The sequence below is a fragment of the Gouania willdenowi genome, chromosome 13, assembly GCF_900634775.1.
Source record: "Gouania willdenowi chromosome 13, fGouWil2.1, whole genome shotgun sequence".
Lineage (NCBI taxonomy): Eukaryota > Metazoa > Chordata > Actinopteri > Blenniiformes > Gobiesocidae > Gouania > Gouania willdenowi.
Genome location: NC_041056.1, coordinates 24,545,568 through 24,568,214, shown reverse-complemented (window position 1 = coordinate 24,568,214; position 22,647 = coordinate 24,545,568). Strand labels below are relative to the sequence as shown.

The 22,647-nt window shown below is 37.4% G+C and overlaps 1 protein-coding gene across 5 annotated transcripts in view; it reads right to left on the bottom strand.

Annotated features, from left to right (window-relative positions):
- The window catches only part of dscamb (Down syndrome cell adhesion molecule b), a 140,040-nt gene that overhangs the window by 46,230 nt on the left and 71,163 nt on the right, over positions 1-22,647 (bottom strand). For 4 of the 5 annotated variants that reach the window (XM_028464263.1, XM_028464265.1, XM_028464266.1 and 1 more), the window contains exons 4-7: positions 4,275-4,421; positions 2,873-3,151; positions 2,483-2,758; positions 81-377 (exon numbers count right to left, since the gene is read on the bottom strand). In XM_028464263.1, coding sequence (XP_028320064.1) covers positions 81-377; positions 2,483-2,758; positions 2,873-3,151; positions 4,275-4,421 — 999 coding nt within the window. The remainder of the gene's footprint in view (positions 1-80; positions 378-2,482; positions 2,759-2,872; positions 3,152-4,274; positions 4,422-22,647) is intronic. The other variant, XM_028464268.1, reaches the window with a different exon arrangement.

Below are 22,647 nucleotides of genomic sequence, written 5' to 3'. Positions count from 1 at the left end.
CACTCGCACATCCACACACACATAGAAACGCACACAGGTATGTGTATTGTTGTTCTTGGAGGAGCTGATTTGACAAGCACCTCTTACGTTTATTCGAGCCTGGTGGTACACGACCCCGGCCGAGTTGCTGCACGTGCACCGATACAACCCACCGTCCTGCACCTGGGTGTGTGTGACATTAAGCTGGCTGACCACATGGCCCTCGTGTGTTTCGTAGTGGCCCAGGTGGTGATGGCTGTCTTTGATGACTGGGTCGTCGTCCAGTGACCAGGTGCACCTGGGAGGAGGCGTGCCTTTGATGTTGCAGGCCAGGAAGACGGGTTCATTTGGGTTGACCACTTTTTCGCTAAAGGAGGAGAGGATTTTTGGCGTACCATCTGTGTTTGAAAAGGAGACGAGCCGTCAGTCATTGTACATTTCGAAGTGCAAAATGTTTAGTATTACCGATGAATACAGATTATCATATTGCATGTTTTGTAAGTACATATTTTGGTACACTTTAAACTTTTTTGTTCCAATACTTGTAAAAAAAAAAAAAAAAAAACTGAGGAACCTTAAGCACGTCCCTTAACTCTAACTGCTTTCAGGTTTCTCTTGAAAAATATATTCTTAATCTCATTGAGACTTTCCTGGTTAAATAAGGTTAAAAAAAAATGCTCAAAACTCAAAACTCAAAATTTCTTTAAATAAGTGTGTTGAAATAAATACACAAATGAGGTATGGTCTATACCAGTAGTTCTCAAATTTGTTTGGCTAAAGTACCCCTTTCTCTTACTTTTGAATCAAAGTACTCCCTTATGTCTACTACATTTTGCTAAGAATTATATATATATATAAAATTATTATAGAGCATAATGATGGCATTAATGAGGATTTTAAATAATTTTATTTTGTAAATAAGTGGAATGACAGTATTTCGTGCTGCCTGAATAGATTTATTTCTATAGTTTTAATCATTTACGGTCATCTCCCTCCTGATGTGGGACAAAGACTGATCCTATTTTCAGTCTGTGTTCTAATCAAGATCATTTCATCATCATTTTGTGTGGTTTTTGGTGTAATTTTGCTGTTGTTTGTCTGTTCTTTTATTTATCCAGTATATTTTTCTCTTATTTTTCTGTGTTATTGTTGTCACGTGTATTACTATTATTTAAATTATTCTATCTCGGTGTGTGTGTTTTTGGTGTCGTTTGGCTGTTTCTTGAGTCGTTTTGTATGTTTCTCTGTTATTTTGTACTGAGCTTGTGTATTTTTCTCTCATTTAGTGTTTCTTTGTTGTTGTGTTGTTGCTGGTAATTGTGTTTTTTCTTTCTTAGTGTGTGTGTTTTTGGTGTCATTTTGAGTATTTTGTCATTGTTTTTCTGTTCTTTTCATTATTCAGTATATTTTTCTCTTATTTTGTGTTTTTGTTGTCGTTTTGTGAGTTGCTGGTAATATTTAGTGAGGTTATCCTTTTTAACTAAAAATAAACATCATAAAACCCCATATTTTTAACACTTTCTTTTGTTGATTTTCATTCTCTCTCTCGCAAGTACCCCCTGTAGTGCCATCACGTACCCCTAGGGGTGCATGTACCAGCATTTGAGAAACACTGGCCTACACTGTATAAATGCTCGACCTCATAACTTGTGAATAGAATTGACTGTGATACACCATGGTGTTTTGTTTGATGAGGTGAGAACAGCAACAACACTTTACAATTTTTCATTCTCATTGTACATTTAAAAAAAACACTAAATTAACCCAATCTCCATATAATTAAAAGTCAATTGAAAAAACTGGTTACTGCACAAACTATTAAATCATTTTTTTAAATGTAGCGCTTCATTCTATTATCTACCATCTTGGCTTTATTTTCCATGTTGATACAAGTTGTATTTAAATCTTTTGCTGGGATTTTTAGTGGTCCACCAACAAAATACTCAATTATATGGATAATTCTACAGTGTTTATCTACAACATGCATATTTTACAGTAAGCTGGCTTTCTGTAAGAGTGTGGCACTTTCTTTCTTGAACGCAAAGTGAATCAATGTAAATTGAGGGAAACCAAGACCTTGTGTTGGTTACCACATACACACACACACATAATACACAGTGATCCTTTCAGACAGTGGTTGCTTTGGTTAATGTTTTCCCGCCTCCGCTCCCTAATATCTGTCTGTACCACATGATTATTGAATTGCAATATTTTTCTTTTAATGGCTTCCTAACCAAAGAAGACAGTTGCCTGAGCAACACCGACAAAGTATACAAATATCGTCACAAAAATCCTTTCAGAACTTTTATGGCGTGAAGAGTGACATAGACACACTGGCGGCCATGTGAGTCGTGCAGCGTACCATTACCACATACACTTTGTATCAATTACATTGGACTGAACATTTTTACTGCTTGAATAAAACCAGGACTGCTGCAGCCAAAGTGGTATTTTGTCAACATTTGTGAGTAAAACGGATGATTTTGTGCTGCAGGAATTTTACCTTCAAGTATAACCTGAACGAAGTCTTGTGCAGACATCTTGCCCTTCCTGGCAAAACACTGATAAGCTCCACCATCACTTTTGGACATTCCCTCCATGATGAGGTTTTCCCGGTTAAGCCCAGTGAAACGAACATTGTTGCCGGGATAAATGATCTCTCCATTACGGTACCATGATATCTCGTATTCGTCCGAGCCACTCACGCTACAGGACAGAGACACCTTGCTACCCACGCTGCCCTTCACTTTCCGAGGGCTCACCACTGCTTTCAAAGGCTCTGCAGATACAGGACAGCATTTGGTTTTGGTTTAAAGCAGAAAACACATTTTCTATTGCTACAGAAGTGGAGAAAAGAACAGAACGTGAGCTGTCCGCGAACAATTCTACTTACGTCTGACATACAAGCGTCCCATAACCTTAACGTTCCCATAGCTGTTCCATACTTCACACACGTATATTCCAGAATCACTGGGCTGCACACTTTCTATCAGCAACCCTGAGATGGTCTGACGAAAGCGACTGTCAGGCTCCAAAGGGCTGTTGTCCTTCAGCCAGCGGTATTTAGGATTAGGGTAGCCTGAAGCTTTGCAGGGCAGCTCAACTCGATGATTAATCATCACATCGCGATAGTCGAAGCCATCCAGGATGCCTGGCTCAGCATTGGTGGGGTCTGAGAGGGGGACGATATTCCAACGTTAATAAGAGAAATACAAGGAGTGATTATGATACCATATTGATTATTCAGGTTAACGTTCAGTTCTGTGTACTGTGTGTATACAGAGGTGTAAAGAGTACTGATAGTTCCTACTCAAGTAGAAGTACTGTTACATGATTGAAATTGTACTCAAGTACAAGTAAGTTTTACATAAATACTCAAGTACAAGTAAAAAGTAGCTCAATGAAATAATACTCAAAGTAAAAGTTACTAGTTACTTTCACCGCCACATTTATTCTTGGTAATAAATCTTGCCACGGTTCCCTTGCATGCAGTAAACATCTCATTTATAATCTTAAAAAAGGTAGGCAAAGTTTACATTGCATTATGATACTGTTTCCCTTAGTTTAAATGCAAATATGTCACAAATGTGTGTCAAGGGATCATCAGCCTCTCTCTCTTGTGATGTTTTTTTCTGGACTGTCTCCAATTCTGTCCATGGTTCACTTTGGTCCACATGAACAGCAAAAGGCTAGTTTTTCTTCTGGTGAGAAAATAACCTCCATTCAATGCTATTTTGGTGCCGTGCATTACGTTTAATCTGATTGGTCTGCTAAAATGTGATGCATTTGATTGTTGTCTGGTCATTTCATTTTTTCATAGTTTCACAATTTCTGTTGATCATCTTAAAACAAAAAATAATAACTTATAACGGTTGGGTGTAGAAATGTAACTAATTAATTCTTAGAAAATGTACTTAAATACAAGTACCCATATAAGCAACTCAATTACAGTAACGTGAGCATTTGTAATTAGTTACTTTCACCTCTCACCATATCATATGTTGTCTATACACAGGCATGCAAGAAGTAATTAGAAATCCTTTAAATTGGAATAATAAAGATGTGTTTTTGTTATATGTGCATGTCTGAAAGTGACAGGAGTGTTTACTTGTAAAGGACTGGTCAGAAATACAATTGATAATTCAATATAACAACAAATTTAAAAAAAAAGTGTAAAAATTGTTTTCTCTTTATCTGAATTTTGGATATACAACCATGCAGGAATGTATTGGTGAGTGTGTTGCATGTTGATGAAGAGTGAGATGAAAAAGACTGAAAAAGTCAGCAGTACTGACCTGAAACAATGAGACGTGCGCTGTTGCTCTGGCGTGTCTCTCCAGTGTAGCGATGTCGTGTAGTGCAGCGATAGTTATTCAGCCCATCTTCAGGCAGGACGTCCACGATATACAAGGCTCCCGTGGATGTGATAAGATATCTTTGTCCTGGAGCAGGAACAGAGAGCAGGGGCAAAGGAGAAAAACAATAGATTAATAAATAATCAACTATCATAGCAATAATAAAACATTCTGTTGGAGCCACTTTCCAAAAGCGAACAACTTGTTTAACATGATCAGAAAAATGAAGACTTTCATGAATTTGCATTTGGTCTGCCCTGTATAACGTTGGCATACCCATCGGTCATCCAAGTGTAGTGAGTCTGATTCCTCTAAGCCTTAGGTTCCCAAAGTGGGGTACGCAAATTGTCATAGGGGGTATGTGAATGAAAATGAAAAACACTGTGACAACATTGGAAACTGGATTATAAATAGAGCAGTTAATTCTGATGCTAGGTTAATGCTAATACTAGGCTAATGTTATTGCTAGGTTAAAGCTAATGCTAGGTTGATGCTATTGCTCCGTCAGTCTGCTCCAGGGCAACTGTGGCTACAATAGTAGCTTACCACCAAGTGTGGAGTGAAAGAATAATCCCTTGATTCTGTAAAGCGTCTTTGAGTGTCCAAAAAAGCACGATATAAAATTGATGTATTGTTATTATTATTATTATTATTAGGTTATTGCTATTGCTAGGTTAATGCTAATGCTAGGCTAATGCGAATGTTAATGCTAGGCTAAAGCTAATGCTAGGTCAATGTTAATTCTAGGCTAATGCTAATGCTGGATAATGATAGATAATGCTAATGCTATCTAAGGCTAGCTAATGCTAATGCAGTGTGACGCGGGCCAGCACCTACTGTACATCCTCACTTGCATGTTTTTCAGGAAATACAAATATTCTAGTTATTATTATTATATATTATTCCTCAACAGGATAGGCAAAATTCAGGGACAAATTTCACTGTAGGGCTACATTGTATGTTGTGTTTTTCTTTTAAGTGTGCAGGTGTAGGGGGTACATGGCTTCAGGTTAAATATATGAAGGGGTACGGTGCTGTGAAAACTTTGGGAATCACTGCTCTAAGCTTTATATGGACTTATTGTAAACTGTGACTCATTCAAATGAAACACCTTCAAAGGTCTGTTCTTTGCTAATTCCTGCTACCTAATACAATAAATAGTTGTTCGAATAAGTGCACATGTTTCTATTTTAAATATAATTCAACAGTTAAATGAAATAAATCAAAACCTTACATAAATAGCCTATGGTGCTGAAAACTGCAATAATCCAATAAGAACAGTGTAACATGTAAGTCTTTGCCCTTTAACAGCTTTCCCTGTCTCATCTCTGTGCTGTCATGACTTCCCGGCGCCAATGTCTGATATAGAAAGCCAATTCCTCTTTGACTGTCACTGCCAGTTCTATAAATACGGTAACATTATGTTAATTTTACAGATCAAACCAAGCTGAGTGGGGTTGTCAACATTCATAAGCAAAAGAAATGTTCTTCTCCCCCATCACATGCATGCTCCCTTTCCCATGGGAGCAGATTGATGTCGAAATGGATTGAAAAAGCAATTTGCAGAGGATTGTCTTTTCCATGCAGTGGTGGGAATGCCGAGGCTGAGACTTTCCAGGAAGACTTAGAAGTTGGTCAACTGGAGGTATTTATGAATGAAAATGGTGACAAAAGGCCTACCAGGTGAGGGTGCAAACTTGAAACAGTTCTGACTATTAATAAAAAATAACAATAATAACAACAATGTTGGTAGAAAGTTAAGATTGTGCCATCTTAGGGCTATTCCCTGGTGGTGGAATGTTGCAGCAAAAATAATAATTAAAAAAAAAATCCAAATATTATCTTTTCTCAGTTAAAAACCATAGTTTATTGTTGATTGGTAGTGAAAGATATTAGTCACATTGAATGAGGTGATAGCATAGCATAGCATAGCATAGCATAGCATAGCATAGCATAGCATAGCATAGCATATTTTCCGTGAATATGATTAAATAAATGTAAACATTTAAACATATAAGATAACAAATGTAATGATTAATATTGCTGAAATGATACTGTTGGTAGTAAATAAATAAATATTGACATCATTGCCATTATTACTTAACATTACATTGTCATTATTACTTTCATCATATATTTATTTGTATCTTCCAACCTCACATCTTGTTTTCTGTATTGGCTCTTTATTTATACTTTAGGGATGATTTCATTTGTTGTTACAAGATGCTGAGGTGTAATGTTGTTAACACACTGCTCAAAGTGGTTGCAGTACTAACATATAGAAAAACACACCAAATCGTACACTTTCACTCCAATGCATCTAACATACTGTATTTATTGCTGGTCTAATCACTGGGAATCAGATAGAAGTAAAAATGTATGCAGATAAGATAATATTTGTGTGAATCTTTGTTTTGTTTTTGCTTTGGGTCAGAAAAAAAATAACAAAAAAGTACCATCGTCCTTTATTGAAAAGCTTAAGTACATCACTACTATCTTTATTATGCATCTGTGTGTTTATTGGTAAGGCTGACTAACAGTAATAACTGCACAGTCTGAACCAATTACCTTTAAATATTAAATAACTGGTCCTAATGTTAATGCAATATGTTAGAGCCACTATTATCAACATCAAACCACTACAAGTTTTAATGCTCCACTAGAGACTAATGAGTATAAGAAAAAGGAAAACCCTGCGTAATGGGCTTGCATTTATGTGCATTTTTCATGTTTACACAAGCAAATTAAAATCAACCTCGCGGGGTTCAGAAGACAAAAAAAGAATCCAGTCAGAGGCGAGTGAAGGAAGAAAACCTACAGTACACAGCTATTGTAAGCACTGACCTAGATAGCGCCGACAACAATAGACTCCACGGATTTGATGCCCTGAAGGGGTTTTTTTACGGGTTTACATGCAGAGTTAGATGGTCAACCAGTAAGTGGAATCTATAAAGTGAGGTAGGGAGGGAGGCTTGGAGCGAGGAGTTCTATGTGTTTGCTTTGCTTGCATGTTAACCTGACAGCAGCTCTGTATTCGTTAAAACCAGTATTTATCTAATGTGAACAATAGATGAACACATTTCATCACTGCTTCTGTTTGAGCCTTTTTTTTTTCGAATGGTTTTGCGCATCTAGATCTGGATGTTTGGGTCCGATTTTATAGCTCATTGCAGGATGATTGGATTAAAAAAAAAGAAATAAAGAAGAAATAAATCACTACAATGGTAAACTGATTTATCAATCTGATGCACAAATCAAAGAAAGAAAATGCTCTGGTCTGAAGCTGCCCACTGCACACACTGACTTTCTCCTTCTATTCTCTCCTCCCTTCTGGCTTCTCCATTTTGATTCTTTACTGGTCCTCTGAAATCTCACAGTGGAATCCATCTTGAGTCAGACAAAATGGTATTTCCCTCCAGCCGCTGCGAGCTGCCGCAATTTTCTCTTCAAGCACCTCTATGTTCCTTTTAAAACGTCAGAGCTCAGTAGCTGCCAGGGCAGTCAAAGGGGACACTGCTGTGGATTCAAAAAGGACCACTATTCTACTGAATCACGTTTCTCTCGCTTTGATACATTTCTCTTTACTTCCGTTTGATTGTATTGCTGCATCAGCCTTCAGGAGTGAATTTTGTTCACAATTTCATTTTAGTACCAAGTGTCCATTAAGGACTGAATAATTATGCAGTGTAGTATTTTGTGGACTATATAAACTGCTGTGGATTAATCAGGGCTCTAATCGAGGCCTCAACTTTAAGATACTAAGCACCCATTTCCTTTGTTATTATTATCAATGTGTGCCACATTTATTCACTGACACTGCTCCTGTGAAGTGAGAAAGTGCTTCACTCCACCAGACACATTTCATCTAATCATCTCCACTTTGCAAGAGACAGAATCTAATACGAGCAGCGGGCTCTCTCTCAGCAGCCCTAATAAGCCCCGACGTGCAGATGAAGTAGTGTCACAGGATCCTCGCAGCAAACAGACGGGGTGGGTGGGTGGGTGGGGGTGGGGGGGGGGGGTGCTGGGATTTCAATGAACGCTCAGGTGGTCAGATATTTGCTGACAATGAGGCAAACGCATGACATCAGCATTTCTTTATAGAAACCTGATCGTGTCGTTAACATCTGTTGATCACTGTGACGAGGGCTTGCTCATGTCTGACCTATAATAAAAATCATAATAATGTTTTACCCAATGTCAGGGTGTGAAAGTAATGGGTTACAAGTTCTCACCTTACTGTACTTTTTTTTTAGTATATTTCTAATGTTCTAATATTTCTACACCCAAACGTTGCAGAGTAAATGATTATTTTTTGTGATTTTCTTTTTATATCCGTTGTATTGACATTGAACATAATCCATATGTTCTTAATCGTGCCATTTCTGATCAAAGCTCAGCCACTTTCTTGGGTTCGAGTTTGGATTTCTACCTATTGTGTTGTTATGGCACTGTTTTAGAGTTGTAGCTATACTTAGAGCCTGAGAATTGCTTTATTTTGAGTTGAATTCCTTGGTGTTATTTTATTTTATTTTTTAAATCTACACTTTGACAAACCTTTTATTTTATTTATTTTTTATCCTTTGTGGAAAATAAATTAAGTTCCATGGTCTCTTCTTTTTTAAGTTTATACATGAGATATTTACTGTATGCAAGGGAACAGTGGCAAGATTTATTACCAAAAATAAACATGGGGGGGTGAAAGTAAGAAACTAGTAACTTTTACTTTTACTATTCAATTAAGCTACTTTTTAGTTGTACTTGAGTATTTTATGTATGACTTACTTGTACTTGAGTACAATTTCAATAAAGTAACAGTACTTCTACTTGAGTAGAATATATTAGTACTCTTGCACCTCTGCTTAATGCTAATGAATAGCCTGTTCTGTATAATGCATATGAAGGGTTTGTTTTGTACAGGTTGAAATGGTGTGCGTTAATCGTGTTTGTGTGTGTAAATGGTGAGTCAGACGTAGCGAGGAGGGAGCCAGCTTTAGTCGGGTCAGCAGACAGAGATGATAAATAACCTGATAATGGAGGACGCCTGTGTGTGTTCCTGGACTCACCCCAGCTTTCCTGAAGCTAAACTTAGAAAGTCTGGGCTACTGGTTACCATGTGGGTAAAAAAAAAAATGTACATTTAACATGTGTCTCACAGTGGATACTCTAATCATCTCATATTATCATGTTTCACTTTGTTTTTTGTTTAAATACCATGATCAAACATGAAATCACTGTAGTTTAACGTCTGATAGCACACACTAAACACACCAGTGAGCCACAGGGCCACAACCAGACACAAATTAAAAATATGGGTTGAAAAACGTAGGTAACAACTGAATATGTCAAAAAGGCAGCATGACCGCAAGTCATTTACTCTTATTAATACTGCTCACTCTATTGTATTTTTTTCTTCCTTTATTTAAGTATTGGTTTGATACTGTTTTATTTCCTGTTTCAATGTTTTGTTTTTTTGGAGCTCATACAACATCTAAATTTCCCCCATAAGGGGATCAATAAAGTTTTTCATTTTATCTTATCTTGTGATAATGGAATTAGTAGTTAACAGTTCCTGTCCATTGTAAAACCCTACTTACCGCTTATTCATTATCTTCTATTTTCTGTACTGTCATGTTATCTTGACCTTTCTGTCTGTATTTCTCTTTCTTACTTGCTTGCTGTGTCTTTGGCTGCTGTAACATGTGATTTCCTCACTGTGGTATAAAATAAAGTATAATCTAATTGTGTCATGGTTTGGCCCACCCTGCAAATATGACACTGTAGAGCAGAGATGGACAACTCACTTAAAAAGTAATGGTTTGATCCAAGGGCCACACTAATAATTCATGTCAGTATTTCGAATAATGACCAATTTGAATGTCATTATAGTCATTTTTATATTGTTTTTTTTTTCTGTTTTTGTTGTTGGTTTGTGTGTTTTTAATATCATTTTGTGTATTTTGTTGTCTGTGTTTTCTTGGTAACATTTAGTATATTCATCTCTAATTAGGGGTGTTTTTTTCTTTTTGTTTGTGTGTGTGTGTGTGTGTGTGTGTGTGTGTGTGTCTGTGTGTGTGCGTGTGTGTGTGTATTTATCTCTCATTTTTTTGTTGTTGTCTATGCATTTTTGTTGTCATTTGTTAGTTTTTGTTGTTGTTTTGCATTTTTTCCAGATTTTTCTCTCATTGTATGTGCTTATGTGCATGTACTTTTGGGGCTGCACAAAATTAGACCAAGGGCCTCATGTGGCCCCCTGGGCTGCCAGTTGCTGTACAGGATGAAGTGGATATAGAAGATTAATGAATGAAGGAGTTGATATTCAGGAGAATCCCATTGCATTGACTTCTTCCCCCTAATCCTCTCAGACTCATTTCTGCTTGTTCTGAGTTGGTGTTACTCTGCATCCAGAAACAGTTCTCCAAGGGCCGAATCTCAGACAAAGAACAAATCTGAGCTGATTGAGATCAGTTTGCAGGACTGAACTCTTCACCACAGAGTTCCTGGTCACTGCAGGGCTACACAAAGAGGACCTGAGGCCAGAGCTTCCAAACCAGAAACATAGTGAGTCTCCTTGGTCGACGTCCTGGACTACATACTGTACCAATAAAGACAAAACTTAGAGCCATGTTTTTTTTTTTTCTGATACTCTGGAAGAAATGTAAAACCAATCATAGAAATATGGGTATGACATCATTGAAGAAGTGTTTTTGGATTGTACTGCTGATCAGCCAATGTTTAAAGCTCCATGTGCTCATTTATGGCCCATTGGTGAGTGAATGTGAATGGGTGAATGTGCTGATACTGTAAAGCGCTTTAGGGCTACTTTGTGGTAATAAAAGCCAAACTTAAATCAAACCCATTTAGCATTTATCATTATGAAATTCATCATAAGTGATTTCAATTTATGTGAAAATATGTATTTTATTAAGATCAGTCTCGTGACACTAGGCTATTAGTGTCAACAATTCTTTTCCAAAGATAAATACTATATATTCTGTACCATGCATGTTTTTTCAAAGCAGTCTGTTATAAGGGCATTAAACACTGCTATCTTGTCACTATAAAGCAATTTAAATATTTAAACACTCAATTAAAGTTTTGGATTTTGGGTGAAATTACAAGATCTGAAATGTGTAGTAAAGTAAAAAGTGTGTCCAGCATTTAAGCAGTAAATGACATTTTACAATGTGATGATATGGCTGATGTGCCATTCTGTCTTTTTTCCTTCAAACCTTTTTCCTGAAATAAGGATAAACAGCCTGCACCTGTAATGGTCACATCTAAATAATCCTTCTTTTCTCTCAAGACACCTGCAGTTTGAATAGATTTCAAGTAGAAGACAGAGTCGTCTTTGAAACCCTGCTAAAGAAAGCGTCCTTGGTTCAGAGTAAGTTTTGGCATCAGAGCTGGAATGCTAAGAGATTCTCTGTTTCTTATTCGACCTCAAAAACCTCTGTGTTCCTGTTTGGCTCATTCTGCTTCCTCCCCAGCTTCTTCGCTCGCTGCTGTTTGTTGTATCGCCCTCTCTCCATCGCTCCCTCTCTCCCTCCCCTGCTCTCCGTCTCCCTTCCTTTGTGTCCTGAATGCTAAAACAGTGGCTGGCTGTGTCAGAACACTGCAATGAAATCCTGCAGTCTCAAACGCCCCAATTCAAGTAAACATCTTCAGCTACCAAGAAACTGACCCTGAACCAACAATAAACAATTATTACTGATATAACCACTGCCAGTAATCAATTACTCTTCAATTCAAATACATCAATTTTACATAAAAATGTGTTTATTAACATCTATATTATCTATTACTTTCCTAAAGTGCATGTAAATCATGCATTAGCACCGACAAATCAAACTAATAAAGTACAAACAAGGCTATGCTGCTCTCTAATTGGTGTGCACTCTTCTATTAAAAGGTGTTTGTACAGTCATCTACTTTAAAATTACTGGGCGGTGCTGCCTGCACAGTTTGATCTGGCCAACCAATGTACAACCAGTGCCTTTTTTTGTGATGGTGGTGGAAAACAAAGTACCGAAAGGAAAATAAACACAAGCAAGAAGAAAAAGCTCAGACATAACTAATCACAGGCATGAAATGCTATGGAAGGTAGATTTACGTTACCTAAAGCAAAGGCAAATAAAATGAAAAGTACTGTAATATACAGGGCCATGTAACATGGAAATGCTCTTCCAGGACAAATTATTCAAGAAAATAACAAATTTAGATAGAAAATGTATTAACAAAACAGCTCTAGTTGCCATAATGTATGTATGAATTAGGTTAAGTTTGATTAGTTTTATGTGATCGATATGTATATTGTTAAATAACTGTAAATGTACAGTATATTCATATACTGTAAATGTATATTGCTGTATAACCGATCTTCTGATGTTAAAAGCCAAGTGTTGGAGGAATTTTTAATTGGAATTATATATGACTGTATGAATGTTGTTTTTATTTTGTAAATTGCTTTAGTTGCTGTTTGTGTTGCTTTGTTGTGTGATCTGTTATATGCAATTGTAAAATGCACTAACACGACAGTTGTATTGGGTGTGGACTCCAGGAAGAGCCAAAGCTAATCGAGATCCAAATAAAAAATAAAAAAAATAAAAAAAAGATAAGATACAACCTTACGATTTCTAATGAATCCTGAATGTATGTTTCAAGATGATTTCTGAGTAATAGGGAGGAAGCCAGTGAGCCATCAAGTAGAAAACTCAACATTTTGGTAGAAATTAACCCTATTGTTTGAACCAGAGACACAGCATCAGAATAGTGAATGTCTAGTCATATGTTTACCATTTACAGTGTAATTTGTCGTGCAGTATTTGTTCTGCATTATTATTAATATTAGTAAAAGTATTTATGTCATTTTTCTTGCTATTTTCCCATTAGAAATCATTTTTACCAAAAATGCAGATGTAGTGGAAAAACAGAGACTGATAGTGGTTTACCACCACTGCTTTAAATTATATATACATTTTCATTTATCATGAATAATTTGTGTGTTATAATTCATGCAAAAAATGTCCAACTGCCATGAGATGGACGATTCATATTTAATAAACAAGTGAACAAGTGACGGATGTCATCTCAATAAATCATGGGGTCCCCACTCCACCCTTCATTTCTGCCTATTCTCTGTCTAGATTGCTTTTTGAATCGCCTGGTTTTAGAAGAGATTTGTTGGAAAGCATGAACGATAAATAGATATTGTATATATGATATATTCCTAAGCTTTTAAAGGGTCCACGACCTGCAACAATCTATAAAAGCTTGATACAGATGAAGACGGTAGAGTGACTCTAACCTTGCATTGAAAAATTGTACATCATCCAACATATACAGTGTATATATATATATGTGTGTGTGTGTGTGTGCATCATTTGTTGTGTAACCAGCTTGTTGACATGGTCTAGGCCTCCAGTTCAAGCCTTCACTTTTATTTCCTCTTTTAATTTAACTTAAAGCTGATATCCATAGTTTTTGGGAAATTTATGTTTATGTATGATTCTTTTGAAATGCAAAAAAAATATCTAACTAGTCTTTTACTATGGTCTACTGCCAGTGGTCATTAATATACATTAATGTATATTAGTCCCGCCTTAGTCCTATAGACCCCCAAGAAAGCGCTGACTTCGCCCAACCAATAGGCTTCAACTTCCTGGAGCGGGCCACTGTCAATCAAAGTGAATGGGTGTGCACCGTCACAACAGCAAATAGGAATCACTGAGCAGCATAGCGTCATGGAGGAGCGCTCAGAAACTCTAGTTACCCATTCCACAATTGCCAACGTATAAAACTTTTACTAAAAGAGAAAAGAAAAGTCCGGGTACAAAGCTTGTGGATAAACGTCTCCTTGACCGCAACAGAATTTATCTCGTAGCTGCTTTTAAAAGGATTCTGAAGGATTTGACCAGGATTTGGTGACATTTCTCATGGACCTGTTATAAACATTTTAATCAAAAGTTATGGCACGCTAACAATAAACGTGTAGTTTTTGTAGTTATGCGACTTTGTTATGTTTTGCAATGCGCGTGCACAAACGTAGAGGCGTGGCTTCTGGTAGATTGGCAGAGGAAGGGGAGGAAATAGAGGTTTTGAGGGCGGGACATCGAGACGTTCTCTCAGAAACTCCGGATATCACATTTAATATAAAAGTCCAAATTAGCAATCTTCATCTTGACGCTGGCATTTTTAGTTATTTATTCCCGATTCAATGGAGATGGCCTGAAATGATCTATTTCCAGTTCTTGTTTTAATCTATTACTTGTGGTCAGTAATCAGTCAATAGCTATTGTTGATTCTGATATGGTGACGTGAGTGATGGAGCACAAGGAAGAGCAGAATGAGGAAGAGGTTCATGTGACACCAGAAGAACATCTTGGCATGGAGAGAGGATTACATTAGCATTACGCTATTGTAGCTAGCTAAGATAGGCAGCAGGTGATCTCTCTCTCTCTTTCTCTCTCTCTCTCTCTCTCTCTCACACACACACACACACACGCACGCACGCACACACACACGCACATCGTCACATAAACTGCTGAAGAGGAGGGAATCTCTGCAAGGTTAAAGAGTCTTGGGGGTGCTGATTTATTTGATGAGTTTGGCAATCCAGTAATCTCTGCTGAGGCTCAGCGCCATTAAACAGCATGATGATAAGCAGGTGTGTGCACCCAAGGAGATCAGAACTGCAGCATCATAAAAACAATGCAAACCACGGACAATTTTTAATAACAAGAAACATCAGAGACATGTGGATGCTTTCTTAAGCTGCACCACCAGACAGTGTTGCTTGTGTTCAGTGATTTTTAGATTAGTGTGAAAACTCATTCAATAAAACTTTAACAAGTTTCTTTTAATTAATCTGAAAAAAACATTCTTTCCTCCCAATACAAAGCAACAGCCACCTCTACTGTACCTCAACCCAAAGTATTTTATCTTGTTGGTTAGCTAAAACTGTGTTATAATTGCATATACAATCGTGCTACTACATTGCAATGACAATCATTAGGTTGTATCTGGACCTGGATCAAAGTTCTTCAGGCTAATTTAGTCAAGTAGTGTTTCCTCAACCTCTTAGCCAAACCTTATTTTTAATGAAAGGAGGAAAGATTCAACTTTTGCGGATGATCTTCGGTGCAGTGAGAGCAGCTGTCCTGATTAATCTTAAGGACTGGCTTTAACACATTATCAGGGCTTTTGCAGCGCTTCATGACCATAGTACTCAGATTTGTATATGTCTAAGAAAGACATTTAAACAATGATAGTCCAGTACCAGGCTTGAAAGGAAATGACTTTATACAGGTTTTTAGCCGTAAATGGAATCTAACTTTGTGTTGGTATTGCCTAAACTGGTCTGTCAACAACAGAAATATTTCTTCCTCATATTATTAATAACAGTTACTTATAATCATAGGTTGCGTACTTTGAATTGTTAACTTACACTCAGATTTTAAAATGTGTGATTACATTTTGACCTGTATTTCCATCCCAGTGAAAGACGTTGCATACGTGTGTATGTGCATATTGTGCCAGTCGGCCATCATAACCTAATTATTGCAGCAGCTTAAAAACAGCAATTAGCACATTTCCATCAGACGACACTACCGTCATTTGTAAATTCCATTTCAGTATCATTCATGACCAGCACACACACACACACACACACACACGCACACACATACACACACACACACACAAAGATTTAATTCAGTGTTGAGCTGCTGGCAGTGTTGAATCCATATCTGTGGAGTTGTGGAAATTGCTTATGGTAATTGGAGTTATTGTAAAACCAAGTTAGTACTTTAATGAAAAATTCCCATTTCAACCATCTTCTTTTTCTCAGTGCAGTACTGACTTCGCCCCAAACGGACTTGGTGTTTCCTCAGTGGTCTATAACAGCTTGCCTGGATAAACCAACATGTGTATTGGAAAACTGAACCAGCTGAGAGAGGCATTTTTAGCCCCTGTGACCCTAAAGGACACAAGCTTCAAATCCTGTATGCAGGGGCGGGGCTTCAGGGGGGGCTGGGAGGGCAGCATACCCCCGGATAGGAGGTAGGACTTAAGGGAGCCGGGTCTCTCCACGGGTCAGGGGAGCTGGAGAAGGCCTCCATGACTTGTGCCCAGACGCGTACAGAGTATAGGCAGTCACCCATCATGCAGATTTATACAGGGGTTATAGACCCATTTTGTGTGACGTATGCTTACTAAATTAGGTTCATACACGCGCAGGCTCAGTGCAAAATAACCGGAGAACTGCTGAGGCGATGGTTCACGGGAGCAGACGGAGCGGTATCTCAGTCTGGATCCAGTAAAAAGTGACCATGAAAAGCTGTAAATGGACTGATATGCAGACGTGGGACAGTGAGGAGGAGACTTAATGTAGAGATGGAAACTCATCGGCAGAAATACACAGAAAACTTTGTTAACAGAAGTACAGCAGCTTTCCTATAGGTTAAGTAAGTTAGTAAGTTACTAACTTACTGATACAGGCTCAAAATGATGCGATCGCTATCCATGGTGCTGAACTGCTTTGAATTTGTGTTGTTTTATTATTAGTGACCATGTAGCCTAATGTTTTTGTTGTTCTCTTGTTTTGTTGTACTTCATGTAAGTTTGATGGACTTCAAAATGACATAGTCGCTCTCCGTGGTGCCGAAGCCTCGCTGTTGCGGGCATGTGTATGTTGTAAAATGATGATATCATGAGCTTTATTATTTGGGTTTAAAGGGCCCGGTCATTTGCCCCGCCCCCCTGCCCGGCTCTGTTTTGTTCCGCTACTGCCTGTATGGTGTATGTGTTTCCTACTCTAACACACCTCAATATGAGGTATAAGCTCATTATTAGCAAGTCTGCAAAACTGCATGATGACTAAAGCACGGCGCACAAGTGAAATAATCCCTCCTGATCCTGACCATAGACATTTTTTTTATTATATACTGTATATAGAAAGTGTCTATTTGTACGGTTGCCGTACGGACAACCCCCGGTGCTATTCGTATGGTTACCTAATGCAGCGATTCTCAACTGGTGGGTCGGGACCCAAAAGTGGGTCGCGGAACTGTACTGAATGGGCCGCGGACAGCTGGTAAAAAAAAATACTTGTGTCGTGTCTCTCAAATTGTCTTTTATTTTGAAAGAACCTTTCTTTTGGCAGACATGCTGTGAAATGCATGTTGCACAGGAAAATATATAGATTTATATTTTTAAAAAGATTATCTATGTGTGTTTTTAACAGCTATTTTTGAAAAACTAAATTTGGTTGGTTGAATTAAAAAAAAAAAGTGGGTCACGGTTTAATGATTGTGGAAAAATGTGGGTCCCAGGGTGAGACCAGTTGAGAACCCCTGACCTAATGTATTATGACTTATGTAGCATCTTAGGGTTAGGGTTAGGATTAGGTTATAACCCAATATTGCAACAATTTTTAGGGTTAGGTTAGGTTTAGTCTTAGTCACGTGACCTCAACTGGCCAAATAGGGGCACTGCGTACGGATAGAATGTCGGTATATTGATACGGCAACCGTACGGATAGCCACTGCCATAAATATATCAGGACTTAACTGGGATGGTTTCATTTTAGATTCATGTTGTAGAAAAAGTCGCCGTCTAAAAGGAGCAATGCATAAAATCACATGACTGATGTACTGGTGAATTGAAAAGTTATGAATACATTAATAAATCAAAATAAAATGTGGATATTATGACAAACACTTGAACATATTTGATTAAAGGAAACAGAGTTAGTGTTATGTATCTACTGATGCCTTTCTTTAATTGTGATCAACCTCTGTGTGCGCTGATGGCTGGCGTTAAAAGCACTCGGTGTAAATACATGTAAAATATATATTTTTACTGCCCTCAACAAAGCTTTGTGTAATTACTTTTATAAAAGTCTCTAATCTTTTTTTTTTTTTTCATTTTTCAGATATAGTGAGGACAATCCTTAGCAGTACATTTCTATTTGGTTACCCTTTATATTTATGGTGCTGTTTGTTTGCTATTTATACAATTTTGAAAATGAGAAAATAAGTATTTGGTCACCTGCAAACAAGCAAGAACTCTGGCTCCCACAGACCTGTTACTTCTTCTTTAAGAAGCTCTTCTATCCTCCACTCATTACCTGTATTGATGGCACCTGTTTGAACTTGTTATCTGTATAAAAGACACCTGTCCACACCTTCAAACAGTCACACTCCAACATCCACCATGGCCAAGACCAGAAAGCTGTCTAAGGACACCAAATAAAATCTAATATACCTTGCACCAGCAACACAGTCATAGTCAGTTACCAGTATATTTGGTTACTACTTGAACCATACAAATGTAATACCAAACTGAAGTGAACAGGATGAAACAACCAAAGACTGCATGAAAACAGGAGGGGTACCAGAAACCTTACATGGTCCTATCCTCGCATTGTGCATACATCTGGTCTGGGACATGGGGAGTGAAAAAGGCTGCAGTGGACTACCCACTCCTGTCCTGTCCAACAGAACCCGCTCATGCTTAGGTTAGAATGATGATTGAGTGTTGCTGCAAAAACTGAAAGAGCATCGTCTAAAACAGAAGGACTGGAGCCCCTAACTGAGTTAAGTTTGCAATACAGTCTTTCCATGATGAGCTGTCATAGAAAATGATGGAATATATTTATTTAGATTTTTTTTTTTTTTAAAAAAAAAAAGCTTTAACTCAGTGTTTGTTATTCTTGGCCCAACAAGATGGAGCTGACTGCAGGATATACAAGATTTTGTGGTTAATCCAGCTTCGAGCTGTAAACTAAGGGTGTAAGAAAAAATTGTTTCAACAACATATCACGATATTTCACCGTGCGATATTCGTATCGATCCAAAAAATGTCCAAATCATTTTTTTGTCATGTTTTTTTTTTTTAGAAAAAAGCATTTAATTACGCCAACATATGTATAGCTCCTGGTCACTAAGTGTCAGTGAACCACATCAGACTTTGTTAAACTACGTCAAAACATTTTAGCTGGAAGCTGATTGCAGTTAATTTTCATAAAACATACTGGGCACTTTTATAGATGTATGTGGTTACTTTTTTTTTTTTTTTTTAAATAATTCAAATACTTAACAGACTCAGAATCTGTTGTAGAAGCAAAAGTTAAACTTTTTTGAAAAATAAAATGTGACAGTTTGATAAACATACCACTTCTTTTTGATATTTGTACTTGAATTACAGTTAGTTACTGTCAGTGCCCAATCCTTTCGCGGACCTGATCCTTTTGGATCCTTTCAACGCATGCGGGAAACGCTTCGACATCCAATCGGCCTATTTTACAGCAGTTTGTGTACAATTTTAAAGGTTGAAACCCTGAAGAATTAGAAATGTATGTTTTTTTTGTATAGGTTGCATAAACAGTCTGCACTTTTAATGTATATTATATACATATATACATTTTGTTATGTCAGCTGTATATTGTAGATGCTTTTCAAAACTTAAATAATTATTTTTTGAGTGAATTACGATTTATTTTGGTTTTTATTTAATTTTCTGTTTGGTTTTTGATTGTCAATATTGTGTATTGTGTTTTGATCCATTTATATATATATATATATATATATATATATATATATATATATATATATATATATATATATACTGTATATATATATATATCGCCTTGTGGTGGTTTTTCCTTTTTGTCTCTTTTTTATCAACAATTAAAAACACCACAAAATTGTCCCACATTTACATGTGTACTATTAAAATGTTTAACAAACGTTTTATGGTCGGTTTACATTCAAATATCACGTGCCAGCAGCTCTGTGGTAAAGATTGTGAGTGAAGGAAGTGACGTAGTCTCCGCGCATGCGTTGAAAGGATCTTAAAGGATCAGGCACTGACAGGTACCATTTACTTGTTCTCATAAGTTTAAAAAACATGAAATAAATTGTATTTCATACAATTTTCTACTTGTTTAGGTGAAAACTGCAATTATTGATATCACGATATATCGTGATGTACAGTATATTGTATCGTTGAGTATCGGCACATGCAAATCGTATATCGTCAGATTCATGGCAATGCACACCTCTAATGTAAACATATAGGACAAGACCAAACAACAATACTGGAAGCGACCGAGCATGTTTGCTCATCTGCAAGTGATCAATAATTCCGATTTCTGTGAGTTTAATCTTTAGCCAAGGTTTAAAATCAAATAATACAAACAAGGTGAAAGCCTCCAGCAGCCAATGAACAGCCTCACCCCCCCCCTCTCCTATTGACTCAGCCCTCATCTCCCCATCCTCACCCACCCTGAGCCTCCTCCTCTCCCTAAGCACAGATGCATGCTGAGTGATAGGCCTGTGGATGAGTCTGGACAGTGCGTCTGAGGCCCTGGTTTTTAATAGGCTTCTGTTCTCAGTAATTATGCTGACACAATTTGATCAGTGTGGGGCTAAGTATCTTCATCTGAGGGAGATCGGGGGGAATTAACGCTGATGTAATAAGTACAATTTGTCACTATTAAGATGGAGGTGTTGACAGGCACTGGTGTTGTCAGGGCAACTGATGGTGCTCCCCTGCTACAGTATGTATTGTGCTGCTGCATCTGAAAAGGGAAAAGCTCGCCTGTAGTAATCGATTTCTTGCCTTGCTATGCACTGGCAAGAAAAGCAAAAACACATGAGCATAGAACAGGAGAAAGAAATCTTTCAGGAAAAATGACACGTGAGTGAGTGAGTGAGTGAGTGAGTGAGTGAGTGAGTGAGTGAGTGAGTGCACAATAACATGTAAGGACTTAAACGCAATTAGTTAGTGAACGGCTTTTTAAACATCGGTGTCCTACAGTTACTCTGCTTTAGTGCCCACACTGAGAGCTGCCTTTAGTTTTATTACTGAGATGAAGGATGCTTCCAAAGCCCGTGGCTTACAGTGACACAGCGAAAGCAATCAGCATCGTTCCAGTTGAAATGAGAGTCTGCAGAGTCGGGGGGGGGGTAAAAAATGTACTAATGAGACAGGAGTTCAGACCTCCTTCCTTCCCGATGAGACAACTACCAAGATCCTGACCCTCTTATCAATCTGAATGAGCCCTTTTCACAAAGAAATTAGAGATTTAGCATGGTTGAGCACAGGGAGGACACTCCACTGAAGAACACGTCTCCACTCAGGTTAAAAGAAAGGTCCTCCCAATCTGTGTGTAATTCTCACTAGAGAATTATTGATGATTTTATACATTTTTGGTGAATAATTCCATCAATAATAGTGTAATTTGAGCAGAAAAACACACTTATGTGGAAATCAAGTGGGCGACAAATAAAGAAGAGCATCAAAATGATATGTTTCACTGCAAATGTATTCTCCTTTTTTGGACTGCTCCAAGCTATGATCCAGCCACACATACTGGCTGTTAGTGAACTGAATTACATAACATTCTGTTAATGTGAGCAAAGAAGAAATAAAAGATGAAATTGTCTGATTGTCTAAATGTATTTTCTTTAAGGGTTAATAATGTTAAGACAACTGGTGGCTACTGTAAATCGTTGTTAATTCTCATTGTAAAGTCAACATTAAATATTCAAGTACTGAAGATTAAACATTATTAGCTACAAGAAATGAATAGAGCAAGTTGCTATGTTTTGTAAAGAAGGGTTACAATGGGGTTTCTCTGGTTTTCTTTTATCTCAAGTTACTCCAATGTGGCCCTTTTTTAATATAATGTAGCCAGTGTAAATTAAAACAGTTTTTTTTTTTTTTAATCACAGAAGCCCTTTTTCTTTTACAGCATTAAGTGTATTGTCATGCATTCTCTGATGACCCAAAATCTTTAATTTGAGAATCATGCACATTATTTTTTGAGAAAAGTGAAACTATTTTATTTTATTTATTCAGTTTATTTCCGACATGGTTACATTCACTTTTTTTATTTATTTATTTTTTTACATTGTTTTGTACATGCCGAAAAAGGAGACGAGAGAAGCAGTTTGCTTATCTGGGTCCCGTCCCCTGTTTTACCATCGCAAATTTACATGGGTTTACATGTCTCTATAATGCAGATAAGTTATTTTAATTAAAATAATATTTAATTGGAAAAAAAAACAATTAGGTAGTGCATTAAGAAATATGTTCAGTTTTCACTGCATATATTTTTGTGCTAATTTTCTTCACCCTGAGGCTTTTTTTTGTGGTTAGAGTGTTTTCCTTTCTGACAAACAAGACAAAAGTGATAGTTAAAGTGGTGTGTGTGTGTGTGTGTGTGTGTGTGTGTGTGTGTGTGTGTGTGTGTGTGTGTGTGTGCGTGCGTGCGTGCGTGCGTGCGTGCGTGCGTGTGTGTGTGTGT